Raw genomic sequence first — 25,419 nt, 5'->3', positions numbered from 1 at the left:
AAAGAACACCAGCCCTTTCCTCCACACTGTCCAAAAAAAAAGTAATGTGCAAAGCTATTCAGATACACTCTAATTTTGCTTTTATTTATGTCATTTGAATTATTTCCTTCTGATTCCCCCTCAATCCATTTCTCTACGTAGATGGAATCATGGTACAAAATTTTACAGCTTACTTTTTGTCATGAAAACACTTTCCGTGTTACTACTGTCTTTATACCATCATTTTCATTGGGTTTATTATACAACTTCAAGTAAATTTACCATAACTTATTTAACCATTGTAGCAGATCTTGTGGAATGGCTATTCAAAACACACATTCCTAATCCCTTTTTTACCTAGCTTGTAACTTCCCACTATAGAATCTGGAAAGCCAAATGACTGCTTTCCTAGATTCTGTTATAGTCATGCATATCCAAGTAACCAATGAGATGTCTGCTGGGGATGGAAAGAAGGTACTTCTGGGGAAAGTTTATCATTCACTGATAAAGGAGACTCACTCCAAAACAAATAAACAAACAAAAAAACACAAACAAACCTTTTTGCTGCTTTTCACTGTGGTCTTGATGTCTCTAACTATAGCAATCTTGTAATCATAATGTAACACTAAGAAAGACAATAAGCCCGCACACTGAGGGTGAAAGATGGCAGAGGAGAATAGAAAAAGTTTATGTCCTCACTGAGCAACTGTACCAGCTTATGTCAGACAAAAAGACTACCCACCACCAGACTTGTGAGAAACATGATCTTTAGTTGTTAGGTCACTGTTAACAGAGTTTACCTGCAGCCAAAAGCATTCCTAAATGATACTAGTTTCACTACACCTTAACATTTATATTATAATTTTTCACTATTACAAAATAAATTGCCAATGATGATCTTCATGTATACACATTTTTAAGGCAATTTTTTGTTTACTTCTCTGGGATAGACTACGACAAATAGAATTACTAGGTCAAAGTATAACTGTTTCCTTATAGATACTAACCAGTTGACAATACAAACAACAATGTATGACAGTAAAGTTTAAAACATCTTTCCTAGCATTGAGTGTTATCATTGATTTTAAAAATTCATAGACAGGGACTTCCCTGGTGGCGCAGTGGTTAGGAATCTGCCTGCCAGTGCAGGGGACATGGGTTTGAGCCCTGGTGCAGGAAGATCCCACACGCTGTGGAGCAACTAGGCCCATGCAGCACGACTACTGAGCCTGCGCTCTAGAGCCTGCGAGCCACAACTATTGAAGGCCACACGCCTAGAGCTCATGCCCTGCAACAAGAGAAGCCACCGCAATGAGAAGCCCACACACCGCAACTAGAGAAAGCCTGTGCACAGCAACGAAGACCCAACGCAGCAAGGAAGGAAGGAAGGAAGGAAGGAAGGAAGGAAGGAAGATTCATAGACAGAAAAGGGTACCTCATTGCTTTAATGTATATTTCTTTGATGAGAATTATTAATATGGACCATTTTGCCATATGTTGACCATTGTCCCATTAATAAGTTAAACTATCATTCTGTTTCCTGTTAAAACTGTAACACTAATCTGAAAAATTACCAAAAATAAATTATAGGAAAAAAGAAAACTAATCCTACTTGTGACTACAGATAGAAGATGATCTCAATAAAGAGACAGATATTCCATGCTCTTACAAAGGATATAAACAAGCAAATTAGAGAAGAGGAAACCCAAAAGGCTAACAAATTTAGGAAGAGATGCTTAATCTCAGTGATAACCAGAAAAATACAAATTAATATAAATAGGAGATATAACTTCACATTTATCAGAGTAGCAAGAATTAGAACTCTAGATAATGCCAAGTGTCAACAGCAAAGTGCGATCATGCACTGCTAGTGGAAACATAGACAAGGGCAATCAGTCTGGAAACCAATCAGCAAATTACTTAAATTAAGTCTACATATACCCAACAAACCAGTAATTCCATTACTCATTAATATGTCACAGAAATTCTCAAACAGTTAAAAGTAATGGCTTTCATGTCCATAAAATATCACAGATGAATCTTTTTAAAAAGTAAGAGAAAATTATACAATTTGATTTTTGTGAATTAAAAAATACATGCACAGGAAAAACAATAATATTTTACAAAGATACATAAAAACAATGGAAGGAGAATATGAGAGGAATGGAGATAAAAATGGATAAGTAAATTAAAGAAGAGAGGGACTGGGTGCAGACCAATAATAATGTGCAATGAACTGAAAAGTATGAGAACTCAACCCTCTGCACCTGAGTTCAAAGCAAGATTACCAAAAATAATGACTTTAAGAATACATAGGCAAAAATCCTAAATCCTCAATAAAATATAAACAAATCAAATACATCAGTATATCAAAAGAAAAAATACTCCACAACCAGGCTTATCCCATTAGTAAGATAAGTGAGAAAAAATAACATATTATCTTAGGAGATGCAAAAAATCAATTAACAGGGCTTCCCTGGTGGCGCAGTGGTTGAGAGTCCACCTGCCGATGCAGGGGACATGGGTTTGTGCCCCGGTCCGGGAAATTCCCACATGCCACGGAGCATCTGGGCCCGAAACCCATGGCTGCTGAGCCTGCGCGTCCGGAGCCTGTGCTCCGCAACGGGAGAGGCCACAACAGTGAGAGGCCCGCGAACCGCAAAAGAAAAAAAAAAAATCAATTAACAGAATTTATTATCTATTTCTGTTAACAACTCCTAGAAAACTAAGAAGAAACTTCCTTAACATGCTAGACAGTAATTTTTATTTTTTATAAATTTATTTATTTATTTTTGGCTGCATTGGGTCTTTGTTGCTGCACACGGGCTTTCTCTAATTGCAGTGAGCGGGGACCACTCTTTGCTGCCCTGCGCGGGCTTCTCATTGCAGTGACTCCTCTTGCTGCCGAGCACAGGCTCTAGGCACGCGGGCTTCAGTAGTTGTGGCACACGGGCTCAGTAGTTGTGGCTCGCAGGCTCTAGAACACAGGTTCAGTAGCTGTGGCGCACAGACTTAGCTGCTCTGTGGCATGTGGGATCTTCCCAGACCAGGGCTTGAACCCCCGTCCCCCGCATTGTCAGGCGGATTCTCAACCACTGCGCCACCAGGGAAGCCCTAGATAGTAATTTTTAGAAACCACTAACAAATACCACACTTAACAGTTACACAGTTTCCATTTAATTTTTTTTTAAGTTTTTTTTTTAAAGGAACAAAAGGAGACTCTCCAGCACCACTATCATAATATAAAGTTCTGGGATTGATAACCAGTACTGGAAAAGGAGGAATAAATATTGGAAATAGTTACACTTGGCTTTTCTAGCTAAAATAACCAAACATTAGAAAGAATAAGGTATTTCTGCAAGGTAACTAGATGACTTTGTACACACAAGCACAGCTTTCCCACATATTGAAAATAACCAGTTAGAAATGTAATGGAAAAAGAATCCTACTCACAAAAGTAATAAAACCTATAAATTCTTAAGTTTATTCCTAGGTATTTTAAGTACAGGATATCTCTGCTTAAGGAAAGAGAGAAATCTTAGTTGGAAAAAGTTAAAATGTAAAGATGCAATTATTGCCAAGGCAAATGCGAGTTCAATAAAAAACCCAACTGTGTGTGTTTACATGTGTATATACATGAAATTCTGGAGGGACACACATTAGATTGTTAGTAGAATTTACGTCTAAACAGATTTGTGACAAGGATTGGAGAGGAAGGAGTACTATCTACTTTTTATCTTTCTATATATTTCTTATGTTTTGAATATACAGCTATTCTCATTTTATTTATTTATTTATTTATTATTTTTGCAGTACGCGGGCCTCTCACTGTTGTGGCCTCTCCCGTTGCGGAGCACAGGCTCCGGACGCACAGGCTCAGCGGCCATGGCTCACGGGCCCAGCCGCTCTGCGGCATGTGGGATCTTTCCGGACCGGGGCACGAACCCGTGTCCCCTGCATCAGCAGGCGGACTCTCAACCACTGAGCCACCAGGGAAGCCCTATTTATTTACTTTTTAAATTTTATTTACTTATTTATTTTATTTTTGGCTGCGTTGGGTCTTCGTTGCTGTGCGCGGGCTTTCTCTAGTTGTGGCAAGTGGGGGCTACTCTTCATTGAAGTGTGCAGGCTTCTCACCGTGGTGGCTTCTCTTGTTGCAGAGCACGGGCTCTAGGTGCGCGGGCTTCAGTAGTCGTGGCTCACAGGCTCTAGAGCGCAGGCTCAGTAGTTGTGGCTCACGGGCTTAGATGCTCTGCGGCATGTGGGATCTTCCCGGGTCAGGGCTCAAACCCGTGTCCCTTGCATTGGCAGGCGGATTCTTAACCACTGCACCACCAGCCAGGGAAGTCCCTAGCTCTTCTTATTTTAAATAACTCATTTCTTCTGACAAAGATTCTCTCCTTGACAAAACTTTAGTCAGGCTCCTCTAAGTTCTCTCTTCTATTAGACCCAATCTTTGGATTTCCATGGCCATCTTTACGTTGCCCAATTTTATCAAGAATCTTACTAAATCGGGGCTTCCCTGGTGGCGCAGTGGTTGAGAGTCTGCCTGCCAATGCAGCGGACACGGGTTCGAGCCCTAGTCTGGGAAGATCCCACATGCCACGGAGCAACTAGGCCAGTGAGCCACAACTACCAAGCCTGCGCGTCTGGAGCCCGTGCTCCGCAACAAGAGAGGCCGTGACAGTGAGAGGCCTGTGCACCGCGATGAACAGTGGCCCCCACTTGCCGCAACTAGAGAAAGCCCTCGCACAGAAACGAAGACCCAACACAGCCATAAAGAAATAAATAAATAAAATTTTTAAAAAAACACAAAAGAATCTTACTAAATCAGTTTAGCAAGAACCCATCACCTTCAATATCTGACCAACCTCATTATCAATCAAATTCCTCATCCCCACCATCCCCTGGGTGATAGCTGATCACCTTGGCCTGCCTTCAGCAAGAATCCTGTAAGGTCAATTTAGTTAGAAACCCCCCTGATCCCTGATGTTCTTCTTAGTAATTTCCATCCACCTACCGCCCCACCCTGCCCGGCAACACACATGCACACACACACCCTCCTCATTGGCCACATATCCCACCTTTCCTTGTACTCAGGATTGAGCCCAGTTCCATATTAAGGTCTCTTTCCCTCTACTTCAATGGTTCCTGATTAAAATCTGCTTTTACCATTTTAACCACTGTCCAGCTCTGGTTTTCTTTAAAACTGCTAAATATAAAATTTAGACAGTTTCTAAAAATAAAATCTAAATTTAACCCTGAATTCTAAATAAGGACTCATATTGTTTCTTTTTTGTAGAAAAATTAGCGGCTTCTAGTCAGTGTTTCATGCTCTAAATCTCTTCTCTATTTCACGTTATAGCAAGTTTACAAAAACACTGCTTAAAAAAAAATCAATATAAGTAGATTCCTTAACTAGGGAAGTCAAGTTTTGTTAAAACAAGCTTTTATTAACAACTACTTGACTTTCAATTATCATAATACGTTAATTTTCTGATTTTAAAAAAACTAATATAAGGGACTTCCCTGGTGATCCAGTGGTTAAGACTCCGTGCTTCCACTGCAGGGGGCACGGGTTCAATCCCTGGTCAGGGAAATAAGATCCCACATGCTGCATGGCGTGGCCAAAAAACAAACAAACAACAACAAAAAAACTAATATAAAAAATTAGGTTAAAATGTCAAGAGTTACAATCTTTACTCAGTCTGAAAAGCAAACAAAAGAGAACACAAAGTAGGGAAAATAGGGAAGACTCATAGACATATACAAAAAATATTTGATATAAATTAACTCATTTAAGCTTTGAAGTATATTGAATCTAAAAGATCAATAAATTCCTGCTTTCACTTTTCAAAAAAGTCAGTGAACATAACTTAATTTTTCCTGATAACTCAGGGCCATACTACATACATCAATTATTGAACTGTATCGTACAAAACTTCAGTGTTCTCTGATGTGATGTGAAATTCCTACTCCTGGTTCGCTCACTAATCTGTGTAACTTACTAAAGTTATTTAACTGCTCTGAGCCTCAGTTCCATCAACCATAAAATGAAAGAGTTTAACTTTTTTTTTTTTTTTTCCAGTACGCGGGCCTCTCACTGTTGTGGCCTCTCCCACTGCGGAGCACAGGCTCGGGACGCGCAGGCTCAGCGGCCATGGCTCAGGGGCCCAGCCGCTCCGCAGCATGTGGGATCTTCCCAGACGAACCCGTGTCCCCTGCATCGGCAGGCAGACGCCCAACCACTGCGCCACCAGGGAAGCCCGAGTTTAACATTCTTTACTTCTATGAAACCAAAGATGACATGTGTGAAAAACAGAACTGAGTAAGTACTGATCCCAAGATGATGAATATTCTTTTTAAAAAAGATTTCTATTTGCTTGCATTCTACTTATTTGCATCCTTTTCATGGGAGACTAATGGTATACAATTGAGTTAATGTTTTCCAAGGCAGTATTGCTTTGGCTAATTTTTAAAAAATTTATTATTGAATCCAAGACAACAGCCACCTTCCAAAAGATATCCTCATCCTACAGAATAATCATCCTCTTCTCTAAAGTTATCTGTATTTTGGTCAGCAGTAAGGCAGCAGGGGAAGGAAAGGAGGCTCTGCATTATTAGTCCAGGAGCTCCTTCCTGCAAATTTGAACTCAATTCTAACATCGTCATTATTCACACGTACTGTGATAGGTGCTAGAAAAAAAACATTTTTTTTTAATTGGGCACAGATGAAGTTGCTAAAGCTCCAAGAGGAAAGGTACTGTCTCTGCTATTTACTGCTATATCCCCAAGCTCCAGAAGTCACTTGCATGTTGCAGATACCCAATAAATACCTGTTAAATTAAGTGAACAGATTCTTAAAAAGGAAACAGTATAAGGTAACACAGCCTAAGTGCCAAATGACACAGCAAGTACAGTTGACCCTTGAACAACAGGGGGTTAGGGGCATCTCCCCTCCGTGTAGTCGAAAATCCTTGTATAGCTTATAGTTGTCCCTCCATACTGGCAGTTCCTGTATATCCATGGTTCCTCAGCAGCGGATTCAGCCAACCTCGGATGGTATAGTACTGTAGTATTTACTACTGAAAAAAATCTGTGTATAAGTGGACCTACACAGTTCAAAGTTGTGTTGTTCAAGGATCAACTGTACTAAAAAAGGAACAACCACTAAAAACTAAGGGTATCTAAAAACTCTTCATGTTGGAAATGGGACTTAAGCTAAATCTGAATAAAGAACCCATAAATCTGAAAGAGTAATACAAACTATGAGGTGGTGGAAGGACATTCCAGAATGCAAACCCTTTTGAGCAATGGTTTAAAGAAAAAAAAGAAAAAGTAGACATGGCTTATGCACAAAGCAAGATTACATTATTTTGGTTTGGAAAGACCAAATAGGTAGGAAATATAAACAGCCGAATTATGGAGAGATTTGAAATCTTCTACAGGAAAAAATGAAAAATAAAAAAAGAATGTCTTGAACAAATCAATATTTTTAGAAGCTTGAGAGGCAATATTGTGCAGAATGCCTTGGCCAAAGGAGAGACCAGAGGTAAAAAATCAGGAAGGTCCCTTGCTGCAGTCACCCAGATATGAGGTGATGAGGGTCTCAACCGGGGTAACAACAGTATTAGGAATTAAATAATTTAAAATGGATTTAGGGACTTCCCTGGCAGTCCAATGGTTTAGATTCCAGGCTTCCACTGCAAGGGGCACGGGTTCGATCACTGGTCAGGGAACTAAGATCCTGCGTGCTGCGTGGCGCAAACACAAATAAATAAAATTTTAAATTAATTAATTAATTAAATGGATTTAAAACTACACAGAGTTTATAAAATCAGATGTGCGGCTGGGATAGTGAAGACAAGAGAGTACAATGTTCAGTGAAAGCTGAATCTAGGTTTTTAGACAAGGTAAACGAGAGGCTGGGTATGGGGAGGAAGGTCAAGTTGGTTTGGGAGAAGGATTTTAGAAAGTACGATTGAGTTTCAAGTGATAAGTCACCCAGGTGAAGATTTTAGCAAGAAATTAGACATGTAGAATTGTAACTGTGGAAAGTACCAGGACTAACTAAAGATATAATTTTATGAGGCATCTAAATAAAAGCAATCAACTGGAGTGAGAGAACTTAAAGTGTAACTACGGACGGGAATTCCCTGGCGATCCAGTGGTGAGGACACCACACTTTTACTGCCGAGGGTGTGAGTTCAATCCCTGGTCAGGGAACTAAGATCCCACAAGCCACGTGGCATGAAAAATAATAATAATAATAAAATAAAATTATTTTTTTTAAAAAGTGTAACTACTGGAAAAAAGAGTAAAATCTGGTGAACAATTATCTGACTGGAGGACGGGAAGCAAGATCATAAGAGACTGAGAAATGAATAACCCAAAAAAGAGAAAGAGAACAAAGAAGCTGAGAGAGAGAAAGATGAGATTAGTATAAAACTGAAGGGAGTAAACGTGGCCTGTACAGAGATATGAAAGAGAATAAGGGATAGGGTGACCGAACTAATGGATAAGAGCTAAGAAGGGGGTTCCTTTTGTTGTTACTACCGGTTGGTTGGTTTTTAAACAGGAAAAACTAAAATGGCATTAGCAAAGTAGATATTACCATAGGTAGGATGGACTCAGATCTACCTGAAGTTAAGTATCACTGCCTGATTATAAGCTCCGTGTGAACTGGAACCATACCTGCCTGTTCTCCATGGTGTCTCCAAAGTGTAGGAGGAATGCCAGGTATTCAATAAGTGCTTAGAGTTCCAACCAAAAACCTTGCAAGCAAAAGCATAATTTTTTTTTTTAATCCACAACAAATTTTCTACGAGCTTTTGGCAACTTTGGTATTTTCATATTTTAATCTTTTTGTGCTCATTCTCACTTAGGTAGCTACATGGATCCGAAAGGCTAAACTTTAATTTCTGATGAAAAGATGCAGGCTTAGTGATAAGGAAATCAGAACTTTTCATTCTTAATTCTGGATAACGGAAGCATTTCTATTTTATTATTTAAAGAAGCAGAGTTCAAAAACGTTTGAAATCACAACATATTGGTAATGCAACTACAAAAAGAAAAGTAGAATACAAAGTAATGATGACTAGATATTTTATTTAAAATTAGATTTATCTTCACAGAAGAACTATTCCATTTGTTATCTACTTAGAAGGAAAAAGAACTGTGCATAAAATTTTAAGGTATGGGCTGTAGAAAAGAAGAAAAAATTGTCACATTATCCTGATGATTGTAAAGACTTCTTAGGACATGATGCCAAAGACACTTCCTGGCAGTCAGTGTTTAACACACAAAGGGAGAAGAAAACAAACCTACAGGCAAAACTACCAAAACCCAAGCACCATTTGCTGCAGCTAACATCAGGCTGCAATCATGAAGCCAGCAGCATCTCTGAAAATGAGCTCTGTCAGAATTACGTGGCAGGGCTCAGGCAATGCTCTAAACAGCAGAATTCAGACACAACTTGCTCTAAAAGGCTCCTTCCAGTGGAAGTCATAGCTAGCAGCAAGAGACAGATACACTGTTCCTCTGTATACCAACATAAAGATGCAGAACCAGTGGATATGGAGGGCTTACAGTACTATACCACTTTATATGAGGGACTTGAGCACCTGTGGATTTTGGTATCCATGGGGGTGGGGTCCTGGAACCAACGCTTTGCAGACACCAAGGGACAACCATTGTACATTACAATGACAAACACTGTAAATATCAAAGAAGTGTAGGACACAAGACTTGCCCTTAAGGACACAATTTAGCTGGGAGACAAGGTATACATACAGAGACACATATTTAATACATATTCATGTAACAATGTAACCTAATACATGATTCATTCAAGAATCATATATTAAGCAACTGCTATATGCAAGTTATTCGGCTGAACCTTAGGGAAATAAGAACACCCTTAAGGTGACTCACAATCTAGTGAGGAAACAAATATGCAAAGTATGAGATAGGTGGTATAATCAAGATACAGTAGAAGTTCTCACCACGAATCCTCTCTTAACCAACCCTATGGATTAACCAGTATTCTCTAGCCCCTTTGTAAAACACTGCCCAAAGCCCAAGGTATATTAAACATTCAAAGCTAGAGTATAGTATTCTCTGTAGTTTACTCATACACACTGGTTGACCAAGAGTCAACTAGATTTCCTCCCAAACCTGTTTACGGCAGCTGCACTTGTTACTTTGATTAGATAATTCAATTAAATATTAATTAAACCAGCAAAATATGGGTATGAAGACAAAGACTGTTGAATGATTCAGAAAGAAAGACAGTAAAGGAGACACCCTAAAAAATATTGCTGTCAAATTAGATGTGGGGGAAACAACTGTAAAAGACTGGAGAAAGGTCATTAAAAATCTACGGTTTTACACTCACTGTGCTTTACTCAAGGAAAACCAAAACCAGATATCATTAACAATACATTATAATTGTAGCTTATTCAAGAATGACAACACGGGCTTCCCTGGTGGCGCAGTGGTTGGGAGTCCGCCTGCCGATGCAGGGGACATGGGTTTGTGCCCCGGTCCGGGAAGATCCCACATGCCGCAGAGCGGCTAGACCCGTGAGCCATGGCCGCTGAGCCTGCGCATCCGGAGCCTGTGCTCTGCAGCGGGAGAGGCCACAACAGTGAGAGGCCCGTGTACCGCAAAAAAAAAAAAAAAAAAAAATGACAACACAGAACTCCGATCAGCATTCTAAAAAACAACAGTGAAGGGTCAGTGGGCCTGGTCTTACGCTGGCAAATGACCGTACGTTTATATATTTTTAACTTAAATTATTTCAAGTGTCATTTTAACCATCTTTTCGGGTTTACTGACCAACCAGTCTGGACGGCATTGGATAACAAAGCTTCTTTCTTATATATACAAAACTGTTAGGGGAGCATGAAGCTTCACTGTGTCTGGAGATCAGAGAGGTTTCCCAAAGAAAGTAAAATGAATGTTGGAAGATGATTAGAAATTCACCAGACAAGGGAGAGGAAAATATCCAGGCCTGTACGTTGACTCAGAAGCATGAGAGAACAAGAAAAATGTCAAAATATTTCCTTCTACTTACTATGCCCAGGCCCATCACTCAAATTTTTCTCATGGCAAATTATTTAACCTCTCTTCTCATCTATGAATTAGGGAATAATTATGAATACCTTTAATTATGATTTTTTAAATTATGATTAAAAAAGATTATAGGGACTTTCCTGGTGGCGCAGTGGTTAAGAATCCGCCTGCCAATGCAGGGGACACGGGTTCGACCCCTGATCCAGGAAGATCCCACATGCTGTGGAGCAACTAAGTCTGTGCGCCACAACTACTGAGCCTGTGCTCTAGAGCCCGTAAGCCACAACTGCTGAGCCCACATGCCACAACTACTGAGCCCGCACGCCACAACTACTGAAGTCCACGTGTCTAGAGCCCGTGCTCCACAACGAGAGAAGCCACCGCAGTGAGAAGCCCGGGCACCACAAAGAAGAGTAGCCCCCACTCACCTCACCTAGAGAAAGCCCGTGCACCGCAACAAAGACCCAGTGCAGTCATAAATTAATTAATTAATTAGTTTAAAAAAAAGATTATACATGTAAAGTGTTTAGCACCGTACCTGGGACATGGCAAGTGCTGAGTAAATAAAACTATTATTATTTTTGGAGGGTAAAGAAGAAACGAAAGAGAGAAAACAACAGATAGAGTATGGGTTCTATTAGTGTGACCAGGGCACCATCTTCCCTGACTGACTGCTTTTTCAAGTTCAGTAAGTATGCTGACCCAGATCCCCAGGCTCCTCCTATTCCCTCCTTTTAGCTTGATAGGAATCCACATTCCTCAGGAGCAGGTTTTAGTTGTGCCTATCATTTAGGCTCCTTAGCTCACTGCTTAACTTTCTCATTTAGGAGGTATAAACAAAAAAACTGAGAACAAGTCCCAGACTGGGCTGTAATTTTCCATCAGGTGAAACTGGTATCACCCTTGTGGAATTTGACATCCTGTTTATTTCTCCTAACTAGATATGCTGGTACTGGATCCAATTTCTGTCACATGTAAATGAGTGCTAATAAAACCTGTGTGTACGGTGATGAAACACTCCCCCCCCCCGGCCCCGCCCTTTCCTTGGATCCCTGTAGTGCAGTTATGCCGAGAACCTATTCACCACACCCAAAATACCTATTCCACCCAACCTTACTCAATATTTCCCAGAGCTCACCTGAATTCCAGGGCTTCTGCTCCCTTATTTTTCTCCCTATCTTATCTCCAGAACAAAATACCTACTCATTTTCCTTTGGCCATACTGCTTTTAACTAACTGTATGACAAATTTTCCTTCTTATGTAACAGTATTTTCTAATATCCCATCACCTTGTTCAGATAGGGTATTTTTATAACAAAAGTTAAACAGCATTAAAGTCTGCCAAAGAAGGTGAATTTTATTTCCTCAAATACCTTACTGCATAAGAGCAAATACATGATTGACATATTACTCTGTTCAAATATAGCGTATGTAAAGTAGGTGAGCTAAGAATAACCTAATAACTAAAGCACTACACAAAATTTGATATATGATCAATAAACACAAACTATATTAATAAATATATACAGAACTTAATTAGGCTATTCTCAGAGCAAGCTGCAAAAGTCCCAAATTTGCAGACATTTTTTAAAAAGAAATAAACATTTTATTTCAATATTCACTACATAAAAATAAATAAAAGTATTAAAAGAAACTAGAGTGATACATTATTAAACACATTTCAGGAACATAAGTTGTTGAAGACTCTTCCTAAGCACCTTACAATATAATTGTTTCATTAAATTATTTTACCTGAAGAAAAGCTTGAAATAAATAAGAATTTTCTTTAAATTGTGACAGCTATTCAAAGCATACCTAAACAGTTAAGCCATGAACTAGTTTAAGTGATCCATTCAGCATAGTAGCTGCTTACATTCTCTTCACCCTATTAGTAGTGATTTCAGGTAAATATTATAATTCTCTTGTCTACTTCAGATCAGAAGCAGTCATTCAGGGTGAGGGATCAATAAAAGGAGACAATGTGGTATGGAGAACAATGGCCTGGCCTGAGTACTGGGACTCCTGAGTTCTAACCTAAATCTACACCAACTCACAGAGTGATCTAAGACAATTCACTTCCTCTCTCTGGCTCTAAATGATAAAACAAGGGATGAGACTGCTTAAGTTCTAAGGTCCCTCAGGAGGTAAAAATATGATTAGTGTCTATCCCTGTCAGCCTTAAAATTCTACAGTAGTAAGTACTAAAACGAAGACTACAGAAAATACATCCATTAGGAATTAAGAACAGGTGAATGTGTGCAGTGCAGTTTCTGCCTCCTGTCTGCCTATGTTCCCCTCAACCCCTCTGCTCCTTTCCCTGTCTATTCTTTTCTTCTACCCCCTTTTCAACTTCTCTTTCTTGCCTCAGATTTCTCTCCCAAACTACAATTTTCCTCTATTATGTCTCCAGGCTGCAATGCCTACAAGTTATTACCACCTACTACTGCCATCTCTGGGCTGCTCCCTGCTTTCACTACTGTCAATTTATTGTCCTTAAATCACTACTAACAGGGCAAAGAGAATGTAAGCAGCTACTATGCCAAATGGATCGCTGAAACTAGTTCATGGCTTCTAAAACATGATTTAAATAAATAATACAATCAAATGCATTCTGTCCCTAGAAATTTCAACCAAGAAGAGCAAACCATTTATTGGACACCTATTATGGGTCATGTACTGTGCATATTTTATCTTTTAAAAACCTTACAACTACTCTGCTTGGTGGGTATGTTATCTACAATTTACAAACAAAAGTGAGGTCCAGGGAATTCGCTGGTGGTCCAGTGGTTAGGACTCTGCGCTTTCACTGCCGAGGGCCTAGGTTCAATCCCTGGTCAGGAACTAAGATCCCGCAAGCAGCGTGGCCAAAAAATAAATAAATAAAAATTTTAAAAGTAAAATAAAATAAATAAAAATGAGGTCCAAAAAAATTATAAATCAGAAGTTATGGAGCTGTCTGACTAGAAGGTCCACACTTTCCACTGTCAAATTATGATGGTCAATAAATTGCTTTATCAAAATGGCGACCAAAGCAAGAAACTCCGAAGATCCCAAGGGCAATTTTATTTCTAATGGCCCAGAATTAAAACTTCCATAAATCAAAAAGTATAAAAAAAAAAAGTGTAGCTAACATCAAGTACATAGTAGGCTGACAAAGGGAAACCAGTTCCAATTATTTGGACTTTCAAACATCTTTCAAAGGCTGATTAGTAAAAGAGTTTGTTTTAAATTCTGCCTAAATTACCAAGATTTTGGAGAAAAGTTGTAAGTATCCTACCAGTACAAAGAAAAGTAATTTAGATAGTAAATAATATTTAGGGCTATAGGCACATCTCTTGATAAAGAAATGCTACCAATGATATTTCTCCCCAAATAATTATTGGGGCCATTTTTATTTGTCAGTTTTTGAAAGTAATATAAGAGAATTTAGTTTCTAGTAACGATGCCGTGAAACAACTCTCCTACTGAAAAGAGCTAAAAGTTCTAGATAAAATATTTCTACAATCATCTTAAAAAACAAAGCTGGGGCTTCCCTGGTGGCGCAGTGGTTGGGAGTCCGCCTGCCAATGCAGGGGACACGGGTTCGTGCCCCGGTCTGGGAAGATCCCACATGCCACGGAGCGGCTGGGCCCGTGAGCCATGGCCGCTGAGCCTGCGCCTCCGGAGCCTGTGCTCCGCAACGGGAGAGGCCACAACAGTGAGAGGCCCGCGTACCGCAAAAAAGGAGAAAAAAAAAAAAAGCAAAGCTGGTGAGAAAGTAAGGAATTATTTGACCAAAATTGAAGGGAAAATGGGAACCCATGAGGTAAGGGAACAAAAGCCACTTTTGCCCTTTGGTGATGACCAATCAGAACAAATCCGAGCTTCAGTTTTGACAGCTTTGCAGGACCCAAAAGGCAAAATGCAAAGACCAGAACCATCCAGAGTATAGAGTCTAATAGGAGATATACATTTAGCTAAGGCCCTAAAGGGCCTATACCCTCAAGGCAAAGGTGAAGCAGAAGTATATTGGCCCACATAAGTATTTACAACCAAAATAGGCGTCAACTATTTGGGTGCTCCAAAACTTCAAGCAACGAATTTGCTTTAAAGTGGGTCAGTCTAAGTAATGCCTCTAGAAACCCACCAGAAACAAAGGCAAAACTTTCTGAAGAAGAAACCTTTATTTGAGGCCTGATTTAGTCCTATACTTTTTCAAGGACAGTGAGCAGCACACAGGTATCTATGCATACAAAGAAACAAGTCATCATGAGCAGGAGCCAGCAAAAACAGCAGACCACAGAAAGGGACCTCCAAGACCTCACACATAGGAAGAAGAGAGACTCCAACTTCAAAATAACTGGGGACTTCCCTGGTGACACAGTGGTTAAGAATCCGCCTGCCAATGCAGGGGACACGGGTTCCAGCCCTGGTCCTGGAAGATCCCACATTCCGCAGAGCAACTAAGCCCATGAGCCACAACTACTGAGCCTGCGAGCCACAACTCTAGAGCCCGCGAGCCACAACAACTGAGCCCACCTGCCACAACTACTGAAGCCCGTGTGCCTAGAGCCCATGCTCTGTGACAAGAGAAGCCACCGCAATGAGAAACCCATGCACCACAACAAAGAGTAGGCCCCCGCTCACTGCAACTAGAGAAAGCCCGCTTGCAGCAACAAAGACCCAATGCAGCCAAAGATAAATAAATTAATTAATTAAAAACAAAGAGACAGACTCAGAGGGAAAAAGGCCATGTGAAGAGGCAGAGATCAGAGTTAACACTGTCACAAGCCAATGAACACCCGGGGCTACCAGAAACTGGTAGAAGCAAAGAAGGATCCTCCCCTTGAGGCTTTGAAGGGAGCGTGGTCCTGCTGAAACCTTGATTTTTAACTTCTAGTTTCCAAAACAATTTCCCGTGCTGATGTGTGATGGCGTGAAGCAGGCGAACTGGATCTCCTCTCCTTTCTGTGCTACCCCTGGGGCCTTTCGGTGTTCAGTGCATTCACCATGCCTCACACTGTGCAACTCCTCATCCAGGTGATGTCCCAGCTTCTAGGCCACTTTCCACTGTCTCAAGGTATCTGTCCTCTAGGCCACTCCCTCAGGCTCCATGCTCACCTACGTGCCAGCGCATGGCAACATGGTGATCTTCTATTTCCACTATGCCGTCTTCGTTAGCTGGAATACTTGTATGGAGACAGTCAGTTATCCCATCATCTAATATTTGGTCACCCAGTGTACACCTCATAAAATAAATGCATAAGATCAATCAATTGAAACAATTCTTTTATCTATTATTTTTCAAAATAATGTGTTGGTTAATTAGCATCCTCTAATGGAGATCAGTACAAAAAAAAAAAATAGAAAAAAAAAACAAAGAAAAAGAAATAACTATACTCACTAGGTTTAAAGAATAAAAGACGACCCTGAAAATATCTTCAGGGAATAGGAAGCTGCTAAGAAAAGATGCAGCAGATTTATAAATGGAACCAAAACTGAAGTTCAACAATAACCAAAATCACAAACTCACTAGATGACCTTAAAACACTAGATTCAACTGTAGAGAAAATTAATGGACTGGATGATAAATCAGAATAAACTATCTGGAATAAAGCATGTAGTGATAAAAAAAATGGGAAATATAGAGCAGATAAAGAAGGCCTAAGATACATGTAATCAGAGACCCAAAAGGAAAAGAAAAGAGAATAAGATAGAGGAGAAATCTAAAGAGATAATGACCAAGAATTCTGCAGAACTAATGAGATGTCAATCTAGAGATTCAAGCCTAACAAAGTCCCAAATAAAATAAAAGGAAATCTATACCTTGACACATCATAATGACACTACAGAACACCAAAGTCAAGAGGAAATCTTAAATGTAGCTAATAAAATAAGCTAGAGAACAGTATGTAGAACACAGTAAAATCTCCATGTTTGTTGTTTTAAAATAAAAAGGGAAATGATAAGTCACATTAGTGTGACTCTGATTAACTGAGAAGGTTGTAAGGATCAAGGAAGATAATGTATTTGAGAAGTTTTTTAAAAACCATAAAGGTATCTGGAGATTTAAGTGACAGGACTTGTATGAAACCTATTTCATTCGTGGTCATTTAACCCTTCTCTGGGCTTCACTTTACCTCTAAAATAAAGTTGTAGGTGATTACTTCCAAAGTTTATTCCAGCTCAAAGATTACTATATCATTATATCTCTCATTCAGCAGGAGGTGATTCAAGCTATAATATTCTACTGCCTAAAAATGCTAGGTACCATCAGAAAGAATAATAGAAAAATAACAGAAATTATATCCCAAATTATATAAAAAGTCATCCATATCTGGAATACAAACACAAGTGTTGAAATCACTAACATACATAATAACAGAAAAGGACGACTAAAGCAATGGTTCTCAATCCTTGCTGTATATTAGAGCCACCAGGAAACTCAAAAGAATACTAATGCCATGGACCCCCTAATTCTTATCTGATTTAAATGATCTGGGGTACAGGCCAGGAAACGAATATTTTTTAAAGCTTCTCAGATTATTCTAAGATTGCAGCTAAAGTTGAAAAACACTGAACTAAAGTGACAAATACTAGGATATGTTTTAAAAGAGTAGAACCTCTATAATCTTTCCAAAATATATTTAAAGATTATAAATTGTCAAGAATATGAATAGAATGAAAAACGAACCTGTTTACAAAATTATACCATACCACAATGGGGTTCACCTGTTCCAAGTTAAAAGGAAGTGGTTTAAAAAGGCCAAATAATACCAAAGATTAGTTTTATAGAGTGGTTGGTAAATGTATATAATTTGTTATCCAAAAAGTCATGCAAGGTTAAGACAAACATATTCAGAGAAATTTATATGTTCCAAACAACAGACACATAGTGGATTATAAAGAAAAGCAAGAACATTTCAAGTATACAGTCAATGTCTTGAGGCTGACCGACGGACAGATGAGGCGAGAGGGTGCCGAAGGGCCGGGTCGGGGCGTCCGTCCCAGCCCAGCCCAGCCCTGTGAGTGAACCCCGCCTGTTACGTGCTCTGGAGGGAGCTCACATCCAGCCTGGGCGCCCAGCTCACGTGACAGACAGGTCACACTGCTGGCCACCCCCTCTCTCTCGGCGAGTCCCCTTGGGGGAGAGAAAGATGGGCTGTGACCACCCACCAGGCCAGGAGCATGGTGGTCGGCTGCCCAGGGGAGTCTGCTCCTCCAAGGAACCTTACCTCTGCTCCCCTGGGCCCAGGGCGGCCCGCCTCGGGTCTGCCTTTCCCGGCCTGAGGGTCCCCGTGGCCTCTCCTGGGCTCCTGGACACTGAGTCCCACCCTGGATCCCACCTGACGGTGCCTCAGGAGGGGACAGGATACCGCAGGGTGGCCCCCACTTCCTCCTGGCCTTCCCTCACTGTGTCCCCCCTCACAGTGGCCCTGATGCTACCTGTCTGGGCGCTCCAAGGGCAGCGGGGAGAGAGACTGATTGCTATGGAATGGCAATAATTCACTCCTCCATAAATGTCCCTGAGTGCCATGATCCGACCCAGAGTATTAGACTGCATGGTCCCAGGATGACAATTACATGCTCTAGCCTTAGAAGATTTATGACTGAAGATTCTGCTTTTCTCTGGGGACAAGGAGACAAATTGGAGTACAAATTTAACATCATGCACTTGATACCATTTATTTATTCGGCCCTTACTTTGTGTTATGTACCAGACTTCTGCTAGATATTTTAAAATATCTCATTTAATTCTCACAAGGTAGTTTATCAGCCTCACCTTACAAATGAGGACACTAAGGTCCTGAGAGGTCATAATTACGGTAAACATATATTTTTAGCATGAAATAAAATAGTAAGTTTTAAAGCAAAGATTTAAATCCAGGTCTATGCCATGTTGCCTTTCACTGTAATTGTAAATAATAGTTATAATAATAACAAAACATAAACTGTCATTTTAAGTACTTATTTTGTCCATTTAAATGCTCAGTAGGGCTTCCCTGGTGGCGCAGTGGTTAAGAATCCGCCTGCCGATGCAGAAGAACGGGTTCGAGCCCTGGTCCCGGAAGATCCCACATGCCGCGGAACAACTAAGCCCGTGCACCACAACTACTGAGCCTGCGCTCTAGGGCCCACGAGCCACAACTACTGAAGCCCGCGTGCCTAGAGCCCGTGCTCCACAACAAGAGAAGCCACCGCAATGAGAAGCCTGCACACTACAACGAAGAGTAGCCCCTGCTCATCGCAACCAGAGAAAAGCCCGCGTGCAGCAACGAAGACCCCAAAGCAGCCAAAAATAAAAAAAATTTAAAAATAAATAAATGCTCGGTAAACCTTCACAATAGTCCTATGAAGCTGCTCAGTCAAAATAATTGAGGGCTTCCCTGGGGGCGCGGTGGTTGAGAGTCCGCCTGCCGATGCCAGGGACACGGGTTCGTGTCCTGGTCCGGGAAGATCCCACATTCCGCGGAGCGGCTGGGCCCGTGAGCCATGGCCGCTGAGCCTGTGCGTCCGGAGCCTGTGCTCTGCGGCGGGAGAGGCCACAGCAGTGAGAGACCCGCGTACCGCAAAAAAAAAAATAATAATAATTGAGTCATAATTGACTCCCCTTTTTCTCAAATCTCACAACCTATCGTTCGGCATATCTTGCTAGTTCTACCTCCAAAAATGTATTCAGGATCCATTATATTTTGAGTATGTATCACATGTGAATATTATTCACCTATCGCATCACTATTGCCCTAGTTCACCTCTGGCTTGGATTATTAGAATAGCCTCCTAACTAGACTTTGATTTATCTCCCCTTTCTCCCCTCCAAGTCTATTCTGGATCCTTGCAAAGGGTTGCATTTAAAGATGGTGTCACTCTTTTGCTCAAAACATTTCAACAGGTGCCCATCTTGCTGAGGTAAAAATAAAGTCCTTACAATGAGCAAGACCCAGTATCTCTGACATCATTTCTTCCATTCTCCTCCTCTACTCCAGCCACACTTGCCTAAACACTCTGCAAACATTCCGAGCATGTTTCCCCTTCCCCCTACTCTTCCCTCTGCCTAGAACACTCTTTCCTCAGATGTCACCTTTTCAGGTCTTTGTTTAAATAACACCTTAACAATAGTAAAGCCTTTCTTCCCCACTCCACCCTCTCAAGCGCTCCATATCCTCCTTACCTTACCTTATCACAGCACTTATTACCACCCAACGTCTGATGAATGTATTCATTTATTGCTGCCAGTCTTCCCCCACGATTTAAGCTTCATGCAGGTAGGATCTGTTTTAATCGTTATCGTTTCTCCAGTGCCTTAGAACAGGACTTGGTATGAAGTAGGTACTTGAAAACATTTGTTGAATGAAAATATGAACCAATAATGCCAAAACCCAGACTCATAAACATTCCAGCACAGCCTCCATACCAAATGCCCTAGTACTCAATCATATCACCTTTTTTCATGCAATTCAGCATTTCCAGGTAGACAGCAGAGCCTCCCCTACCACACACAAACTTCTAAATCTAGGAACAATACCTTCTATTTTTTACTTACATGCTTCTTTCCCAGAAGTCAGTAATTTTCAAATACTGAGCCTTAGGTTCTCATTACTTCATAAATTCTTTCTTCCTGCTAATCTCCCCATTCACTATTAGCCCTCCTCTCTTATGCTAGCCTAAGAAAATTTAAACCCCCCAAATGATAAACTCTGATTCTACTGCATTTTGTTTGTTCTATCACTCCTATTAGACTGTTTCTTTGAAATCATCTAGCACAATGTCTCATACACAGAAAATTCTCTCAAATGTTATGATTTGTATTCTATCTCCAATTCCTTACACAAATATAAAGCTCAATAATAACCGTAACCAATCTTTTCCCATGAATTACCTATTCTCATATGAATGGTGGTGGTGAGGCAGGAGGGGGATTGCCAAAAGTAAAAAGAGAATTTCATATTAACATAGATGGGCAAGGGGGCAAAAAATGTCCAATTTTTTGGCACAATGTGGCCAGTTCCTTACTCCCAAGATCTGAAGGAAGGAGGAAGTGGTGCCGGCAGGCCAGGGAGATGAGAGCTTGGACTGCCTTTCACAACTCTGCCCTGGCAACTTGAAAGAGCAGGACTGACAGGTTCCTGAAGGGACAAATTAGACCTAATCTTAAAGGTATTTTTGTTGACTCTAGTGTTAATGACTTAAGCAGAGATTTAAAAATAAAAGGAGGATACCAACTGATCCAAATTTCATTCATTCAATTCTTATTTCCTACTGTTTTTCTAGAAAAATTCCAATGGGAAAAGAAAAAAAAAGGACATGGTCAAATTTAATGATGTTGATGTAAAGAAATGATTTTTAAAATATATTTTCAATTATGCTAATAAAAGGGTCAAAGAGCACCGATTCCTGCGAACTCTCTCCTTCCAAAATACATACTTGTTCTGTTTAAAAACTATGGCACATTTTCTAAGTTTCTCCATGGATGCTTAATTTAATTGGAGCACAAACCAAAAGATACTGTAAAAATGTAGTACCCTTAATATGATGAGCACCAATGGGAAACCTACCAGAAGTTTAAGATTTGCGATAAATAACCCGGTAAGTAGTATGTGTATATGTGTATACTTTGGGGGAAGGCGTAGAGGGGGCATAACTAAAGAGTAACTACAGTTACAGGTAAATTGAAAAGTTAAATATGGGGGTTGGGGGGAAAGGAGTTGAGATAGGTTGGAAATTCTCAAATTTCCCAGGTAATGAGGTAAGAATTGTTGTTTGTTTTTGAACAAAGTAGTGTGATTTATCTTACATTCCCTAAACTGGATAAGAAATTAAAATTTAAGCAGCTGCATACAAAAATCATTATCCACAACTGTACAACATTAAAGTTAAAGCCTGCCTTTAATACTTCCGTTAAGTCTGAAATCCACAAGCTCACTTATGGAATGCATTGCTAGTTCATTATGAGAAAAATTACAAATTTTTCCCTGACCACTCCATCTAAAACAGCTGCCCTTATCACACTCTACACTTGTACCCTGATTTATTTTTCCCATAGCAGCTGCACTGTGGATCAGTATACTATATAGTTGCATTTGCTGACTGTTTGCCTCCCGACTAAAACATAAGCTCTATGAGGGCAGAAGCTTTGTCAGTTTTGTTAATCCCAGGGCCTAGAGGCACAGTATAAGCACTCAATAAATATGCTGAATAAATGATGGAAGTGAAGTTCAAAGAGGTTAAAGGATTTCCTCAAGGTCACAGAGCTGGCAGCAACCACAGCTTGTATTATAACCCTTTCTGCTTGCTCCTTCCACGACCACTTCCACTCCACCAAAGCAGCCCGTTCCAGCACATGATTCTATTTCTCCTTTTCTTTTTTTTAAGTGCCAAAGAAAATACATGCTACCCAAAACGGTGTCACCGTGGGTAGCATTTTAACTTCAAGTGTTTCACCAACCATAACTACACTCAGATTTCATAAGCATACAGTATTAGCCAGTAAAACAGAAAGGCACAGCCACTCAGAGTTCTTTAAGTTCTTGGTGAAATTGGTGTATGCCTTGGAAGTGCCTTGAAAGTTTTAAGAACAACCACTGAAACCTACTTACCAATTCAGAAGGGCCTGCAAAGTATCAGCCTCACTTTCATTCTTCTAAGAGCCCACGATAGCTTCCTCCCTGGATATACTGGGCTGGCCAAAAAGCTCGTTCGGTTTTCAGTAAAAATAAGAGACACATTTTTCTTTTTCACTAAGAACTTTATTGAACAACGCATTCATTAACTGAACGAACCTTCCAGCCAACCCAATACTTTACCTTGCAGATTATGAAAGGAAATGTAATCAACTTTAAAGCCCCTTTTAGTTCCTTTTAAATTACAAGTTAATCTCACAAAACCTTGAACAGAAAATTAACCCTTAGGAAGCTTCAGATTCTGAGAACTGAAAACCATCCCTGAACCATCATCTGACTGTGAAAATCCATGAAATTCATTCAAAATCCACGAATCTAAAACAGCTGAAAGAAACGCGGGAGGGGGTGAGAGAGAAGGAAGAGAAGAAACATTTACATATATAAAAAGGGAGCCGACATTCCTAGTAACACTTTGGCCCAAGAGCAGCATCTTGCCTAAAGTCAAGGCCCCACGGACACAACTTCTGGTCTTCTTTGATCACCTTCCTTACAGACAGGCGCCAACTGTCAACACCTTTTACGGGGACCGTCTCTAGACCTAGGATGGGACTCACTAGGACAGGACATGATTTGCTCATCTCGCAAAACTACTGTCAGCCCAATTAGTAAACTGAAAGGGAAGACCTAAGATGTGGAATGGCAAGAGCGCTGAAATGAGCCTGAGAGTTAAGAGTGGGAAGGAGCAGATGAAAAGGTGCGGGGAGGGTAAACAACGCATCACGGGCGGGAGTGGGAACCTGGGTCGAGGAAGTGGGGTCGGCGAAAGGCAAAGGTGAAGGGAGGAAGGGGACAAGGTTCTGGGTGGGATGGGCGGGAGCAAAGGGGGAGGGGACGAGCGAGGGCTGAGCGGGGGAGGGGGAAGGGTCCGGGGCGGGGCGGAAGGGAGCGAAGAGGCGGGATGAAGAGGGCCAGGCCGGGAGGGTCTTTACCTGCAGCTCCGCCCGCTCCACTTCCCACTGGGCTCTCTCGACCTCGAAGCGGGCCCACTCGTGCTGCAGGAAGTGCAGGATCCCCGGGAGACTGTACTGGGCTCGGGCCGCCCCCGCCGCAGCCGCCCCGTCGCCGGCCGCGGCAGCCTCCGCCAGAGGCCCGAGACCCTTGGCACCGCCGGCGCCCGGGTGGTTGTTGCTGAAGAAGACGCCGGGACCCGCTTGCTCGTCCATGGCGGCCGCGGGAACCGGGGGAGCTGCCCAGGCGCCCAGCAGCGGAGGCAACTGCAGCGGCCAGCAGCGCCTCCCTCTCCCTCCGCCGCTCCCCGCCCACACCCCAGTCAGCAGGGAGCAGCCGCCTGGGCGCGGGGGCCGACCGAGCCCGGGACGGGCCGGGAAATGGGTCAACTGCGGCGCGCGGGCTTCCCGGGGCTTGCTGGGAAATGTAGTCGCAGGGCGTGGCGCCGGCGAGCGCGGCCCGGGCGGCCTGTGGGGTTGCGATCGGCTGGGGCGGGGCCGCGGCCCTGCCCCAGCCCCAGTCCCGCCCATGCCCGCGGCGGAGGGGGCCGCCCCCCGGCGGGGAGCGCGGGTTTCCTCACTCTAGGGGCAGGGCGCTGGCGGGTGGTGCTGCAGTCTCCCTCGCACGCGGAAGTTCTCGGGCGACGCTCGCTGTTGCACACACACACACACGGAAGTTATCGCGCTGCAATGCCAGCCCGAGCTGCACATCTTTCAGGGCTTCCTGGTAGTTCTGCTAAGAAACAAGCTCAAAGCGAGCTTCGCCAGTTCGGCGGCTGGACCGGGGTTCTCCAGCCAGCACATTCGGACCTCTCCCTTCTGCTCCGACTTGGGTGATTCTCTGACCCTAGACACTCCTGAGTTCTGTACATTTCCGTATCGCTGTCGCTCCTGCCTTTCTTTTACACTTAGGGTTTAATCAAACCTGTTGCCTGATCAGTTTTCACTTAGAAGGAACTCTGATCATCTCTCTCCTGGACTCAACCCAGCAGCTTTCTGCTTATTCCAAATTCTGGTTTGTTGACACTTCATCTGAAACACTACTCCGCTGAAGTCCTTTTCCCTTTGTAGTTAATGTTGCAGTAAATCCTGTAAAAGTTTCGGATAGCCAAGGCTTTGTTATTTCAATCTCGTTTTTTCTTATTCCCGAGCAATTTATAGTCATTTCAGCAAATATTTGACTCTAAGTGCTATCTGTCACTGGGGATATAAAGATAAATGACACTATTCCTGCCATCAAAGGGAGACTGGCAAATATACAGTCAATTCTCACAGTGCCTTAAAGTTAAATTACCTGAAAAAACAAAAGTGCCTTTCTGCTCCCTAGAGCTATCTTAGGTATCCAGGCACTTCTCCCTTTTCACTTGTCGGGTTCCCAGTTTCTTCCACGGTTCATTTGCAAACTGGCGATAGTATTAGCCTACCGAAAGCACACCGAACTCCTTTCTAGTCTTTCTCTCTAAATGTTATCCTCTCCCAAGTCTTTGAAGTTATGTCACTATAAATTCACACTACAGCGATAATGAAAGGAAGGCACCTGAAAAAAACTTAGCAAATGAACTTGAAATTAAGCACTTATTTTGTCCCCATAGCAAGTCATTTTGTAATTCTTTTGTGGCCATGAAAAAAAATGTAAAGATATAGGCTGGTGAGTGACATGTCAGGGAAGGACATCCTGTCCCTGTGCTCCCCCCTCCCCCTCTTCCCATTGCTACTTGTGGAAAGGACAGGAAACACATTGTATCTAATCTGGTTGC

The 25,419-nt window shown here is 41.7% G+C and overlaps 1 protein-coding gene across 2 annotated transcripts in view; it reads right to left on the bottom strand.

Moving 5' to 3' along the window:
- STRN (striatin) overlaps positions 1 to 24,050 on the bottom strand; it is a 116,558-nt gene extending 92,508 nt beyond the window's left edge. The window contains exon 1 of one of the 2 annotated variants that reach the window (XM_079940458.1): positions 23,645 to 24,050. In XM_079940458.1, coding sequence (XP_079796584.1) covers positions 23,645 to 23,878 — 234 coding nt within the window. In that variant the 5' untranslated portion in view covers positions 23,879 to 24,050. The remainder of the gene's footprint in view (positions 1 to 23,644) is intronic. The other variant, XM_079940459.1, reaches the window with a different exon arrangement.
- Positions 24,051 to 25,419: the final 1,369 nt, after the last annotated feature.

The sequence above is a fragment of the Stenella coeruleoalba genome, assembly GCF_951394435.1.
Source record: "Stenella coeruleoalba genome assembly, chromosome: 13".
In the NCBI taxonomy this organism is placed as follows: Eukaryota; Metazoa; Chordata; class Mammalia; order Artiodactyla; family Delphinidae; genus Stenella; species Stenella coeruleoalba.
This window is presented reverse-complemented; position numbering and strand designations above follow the sequence as displayed.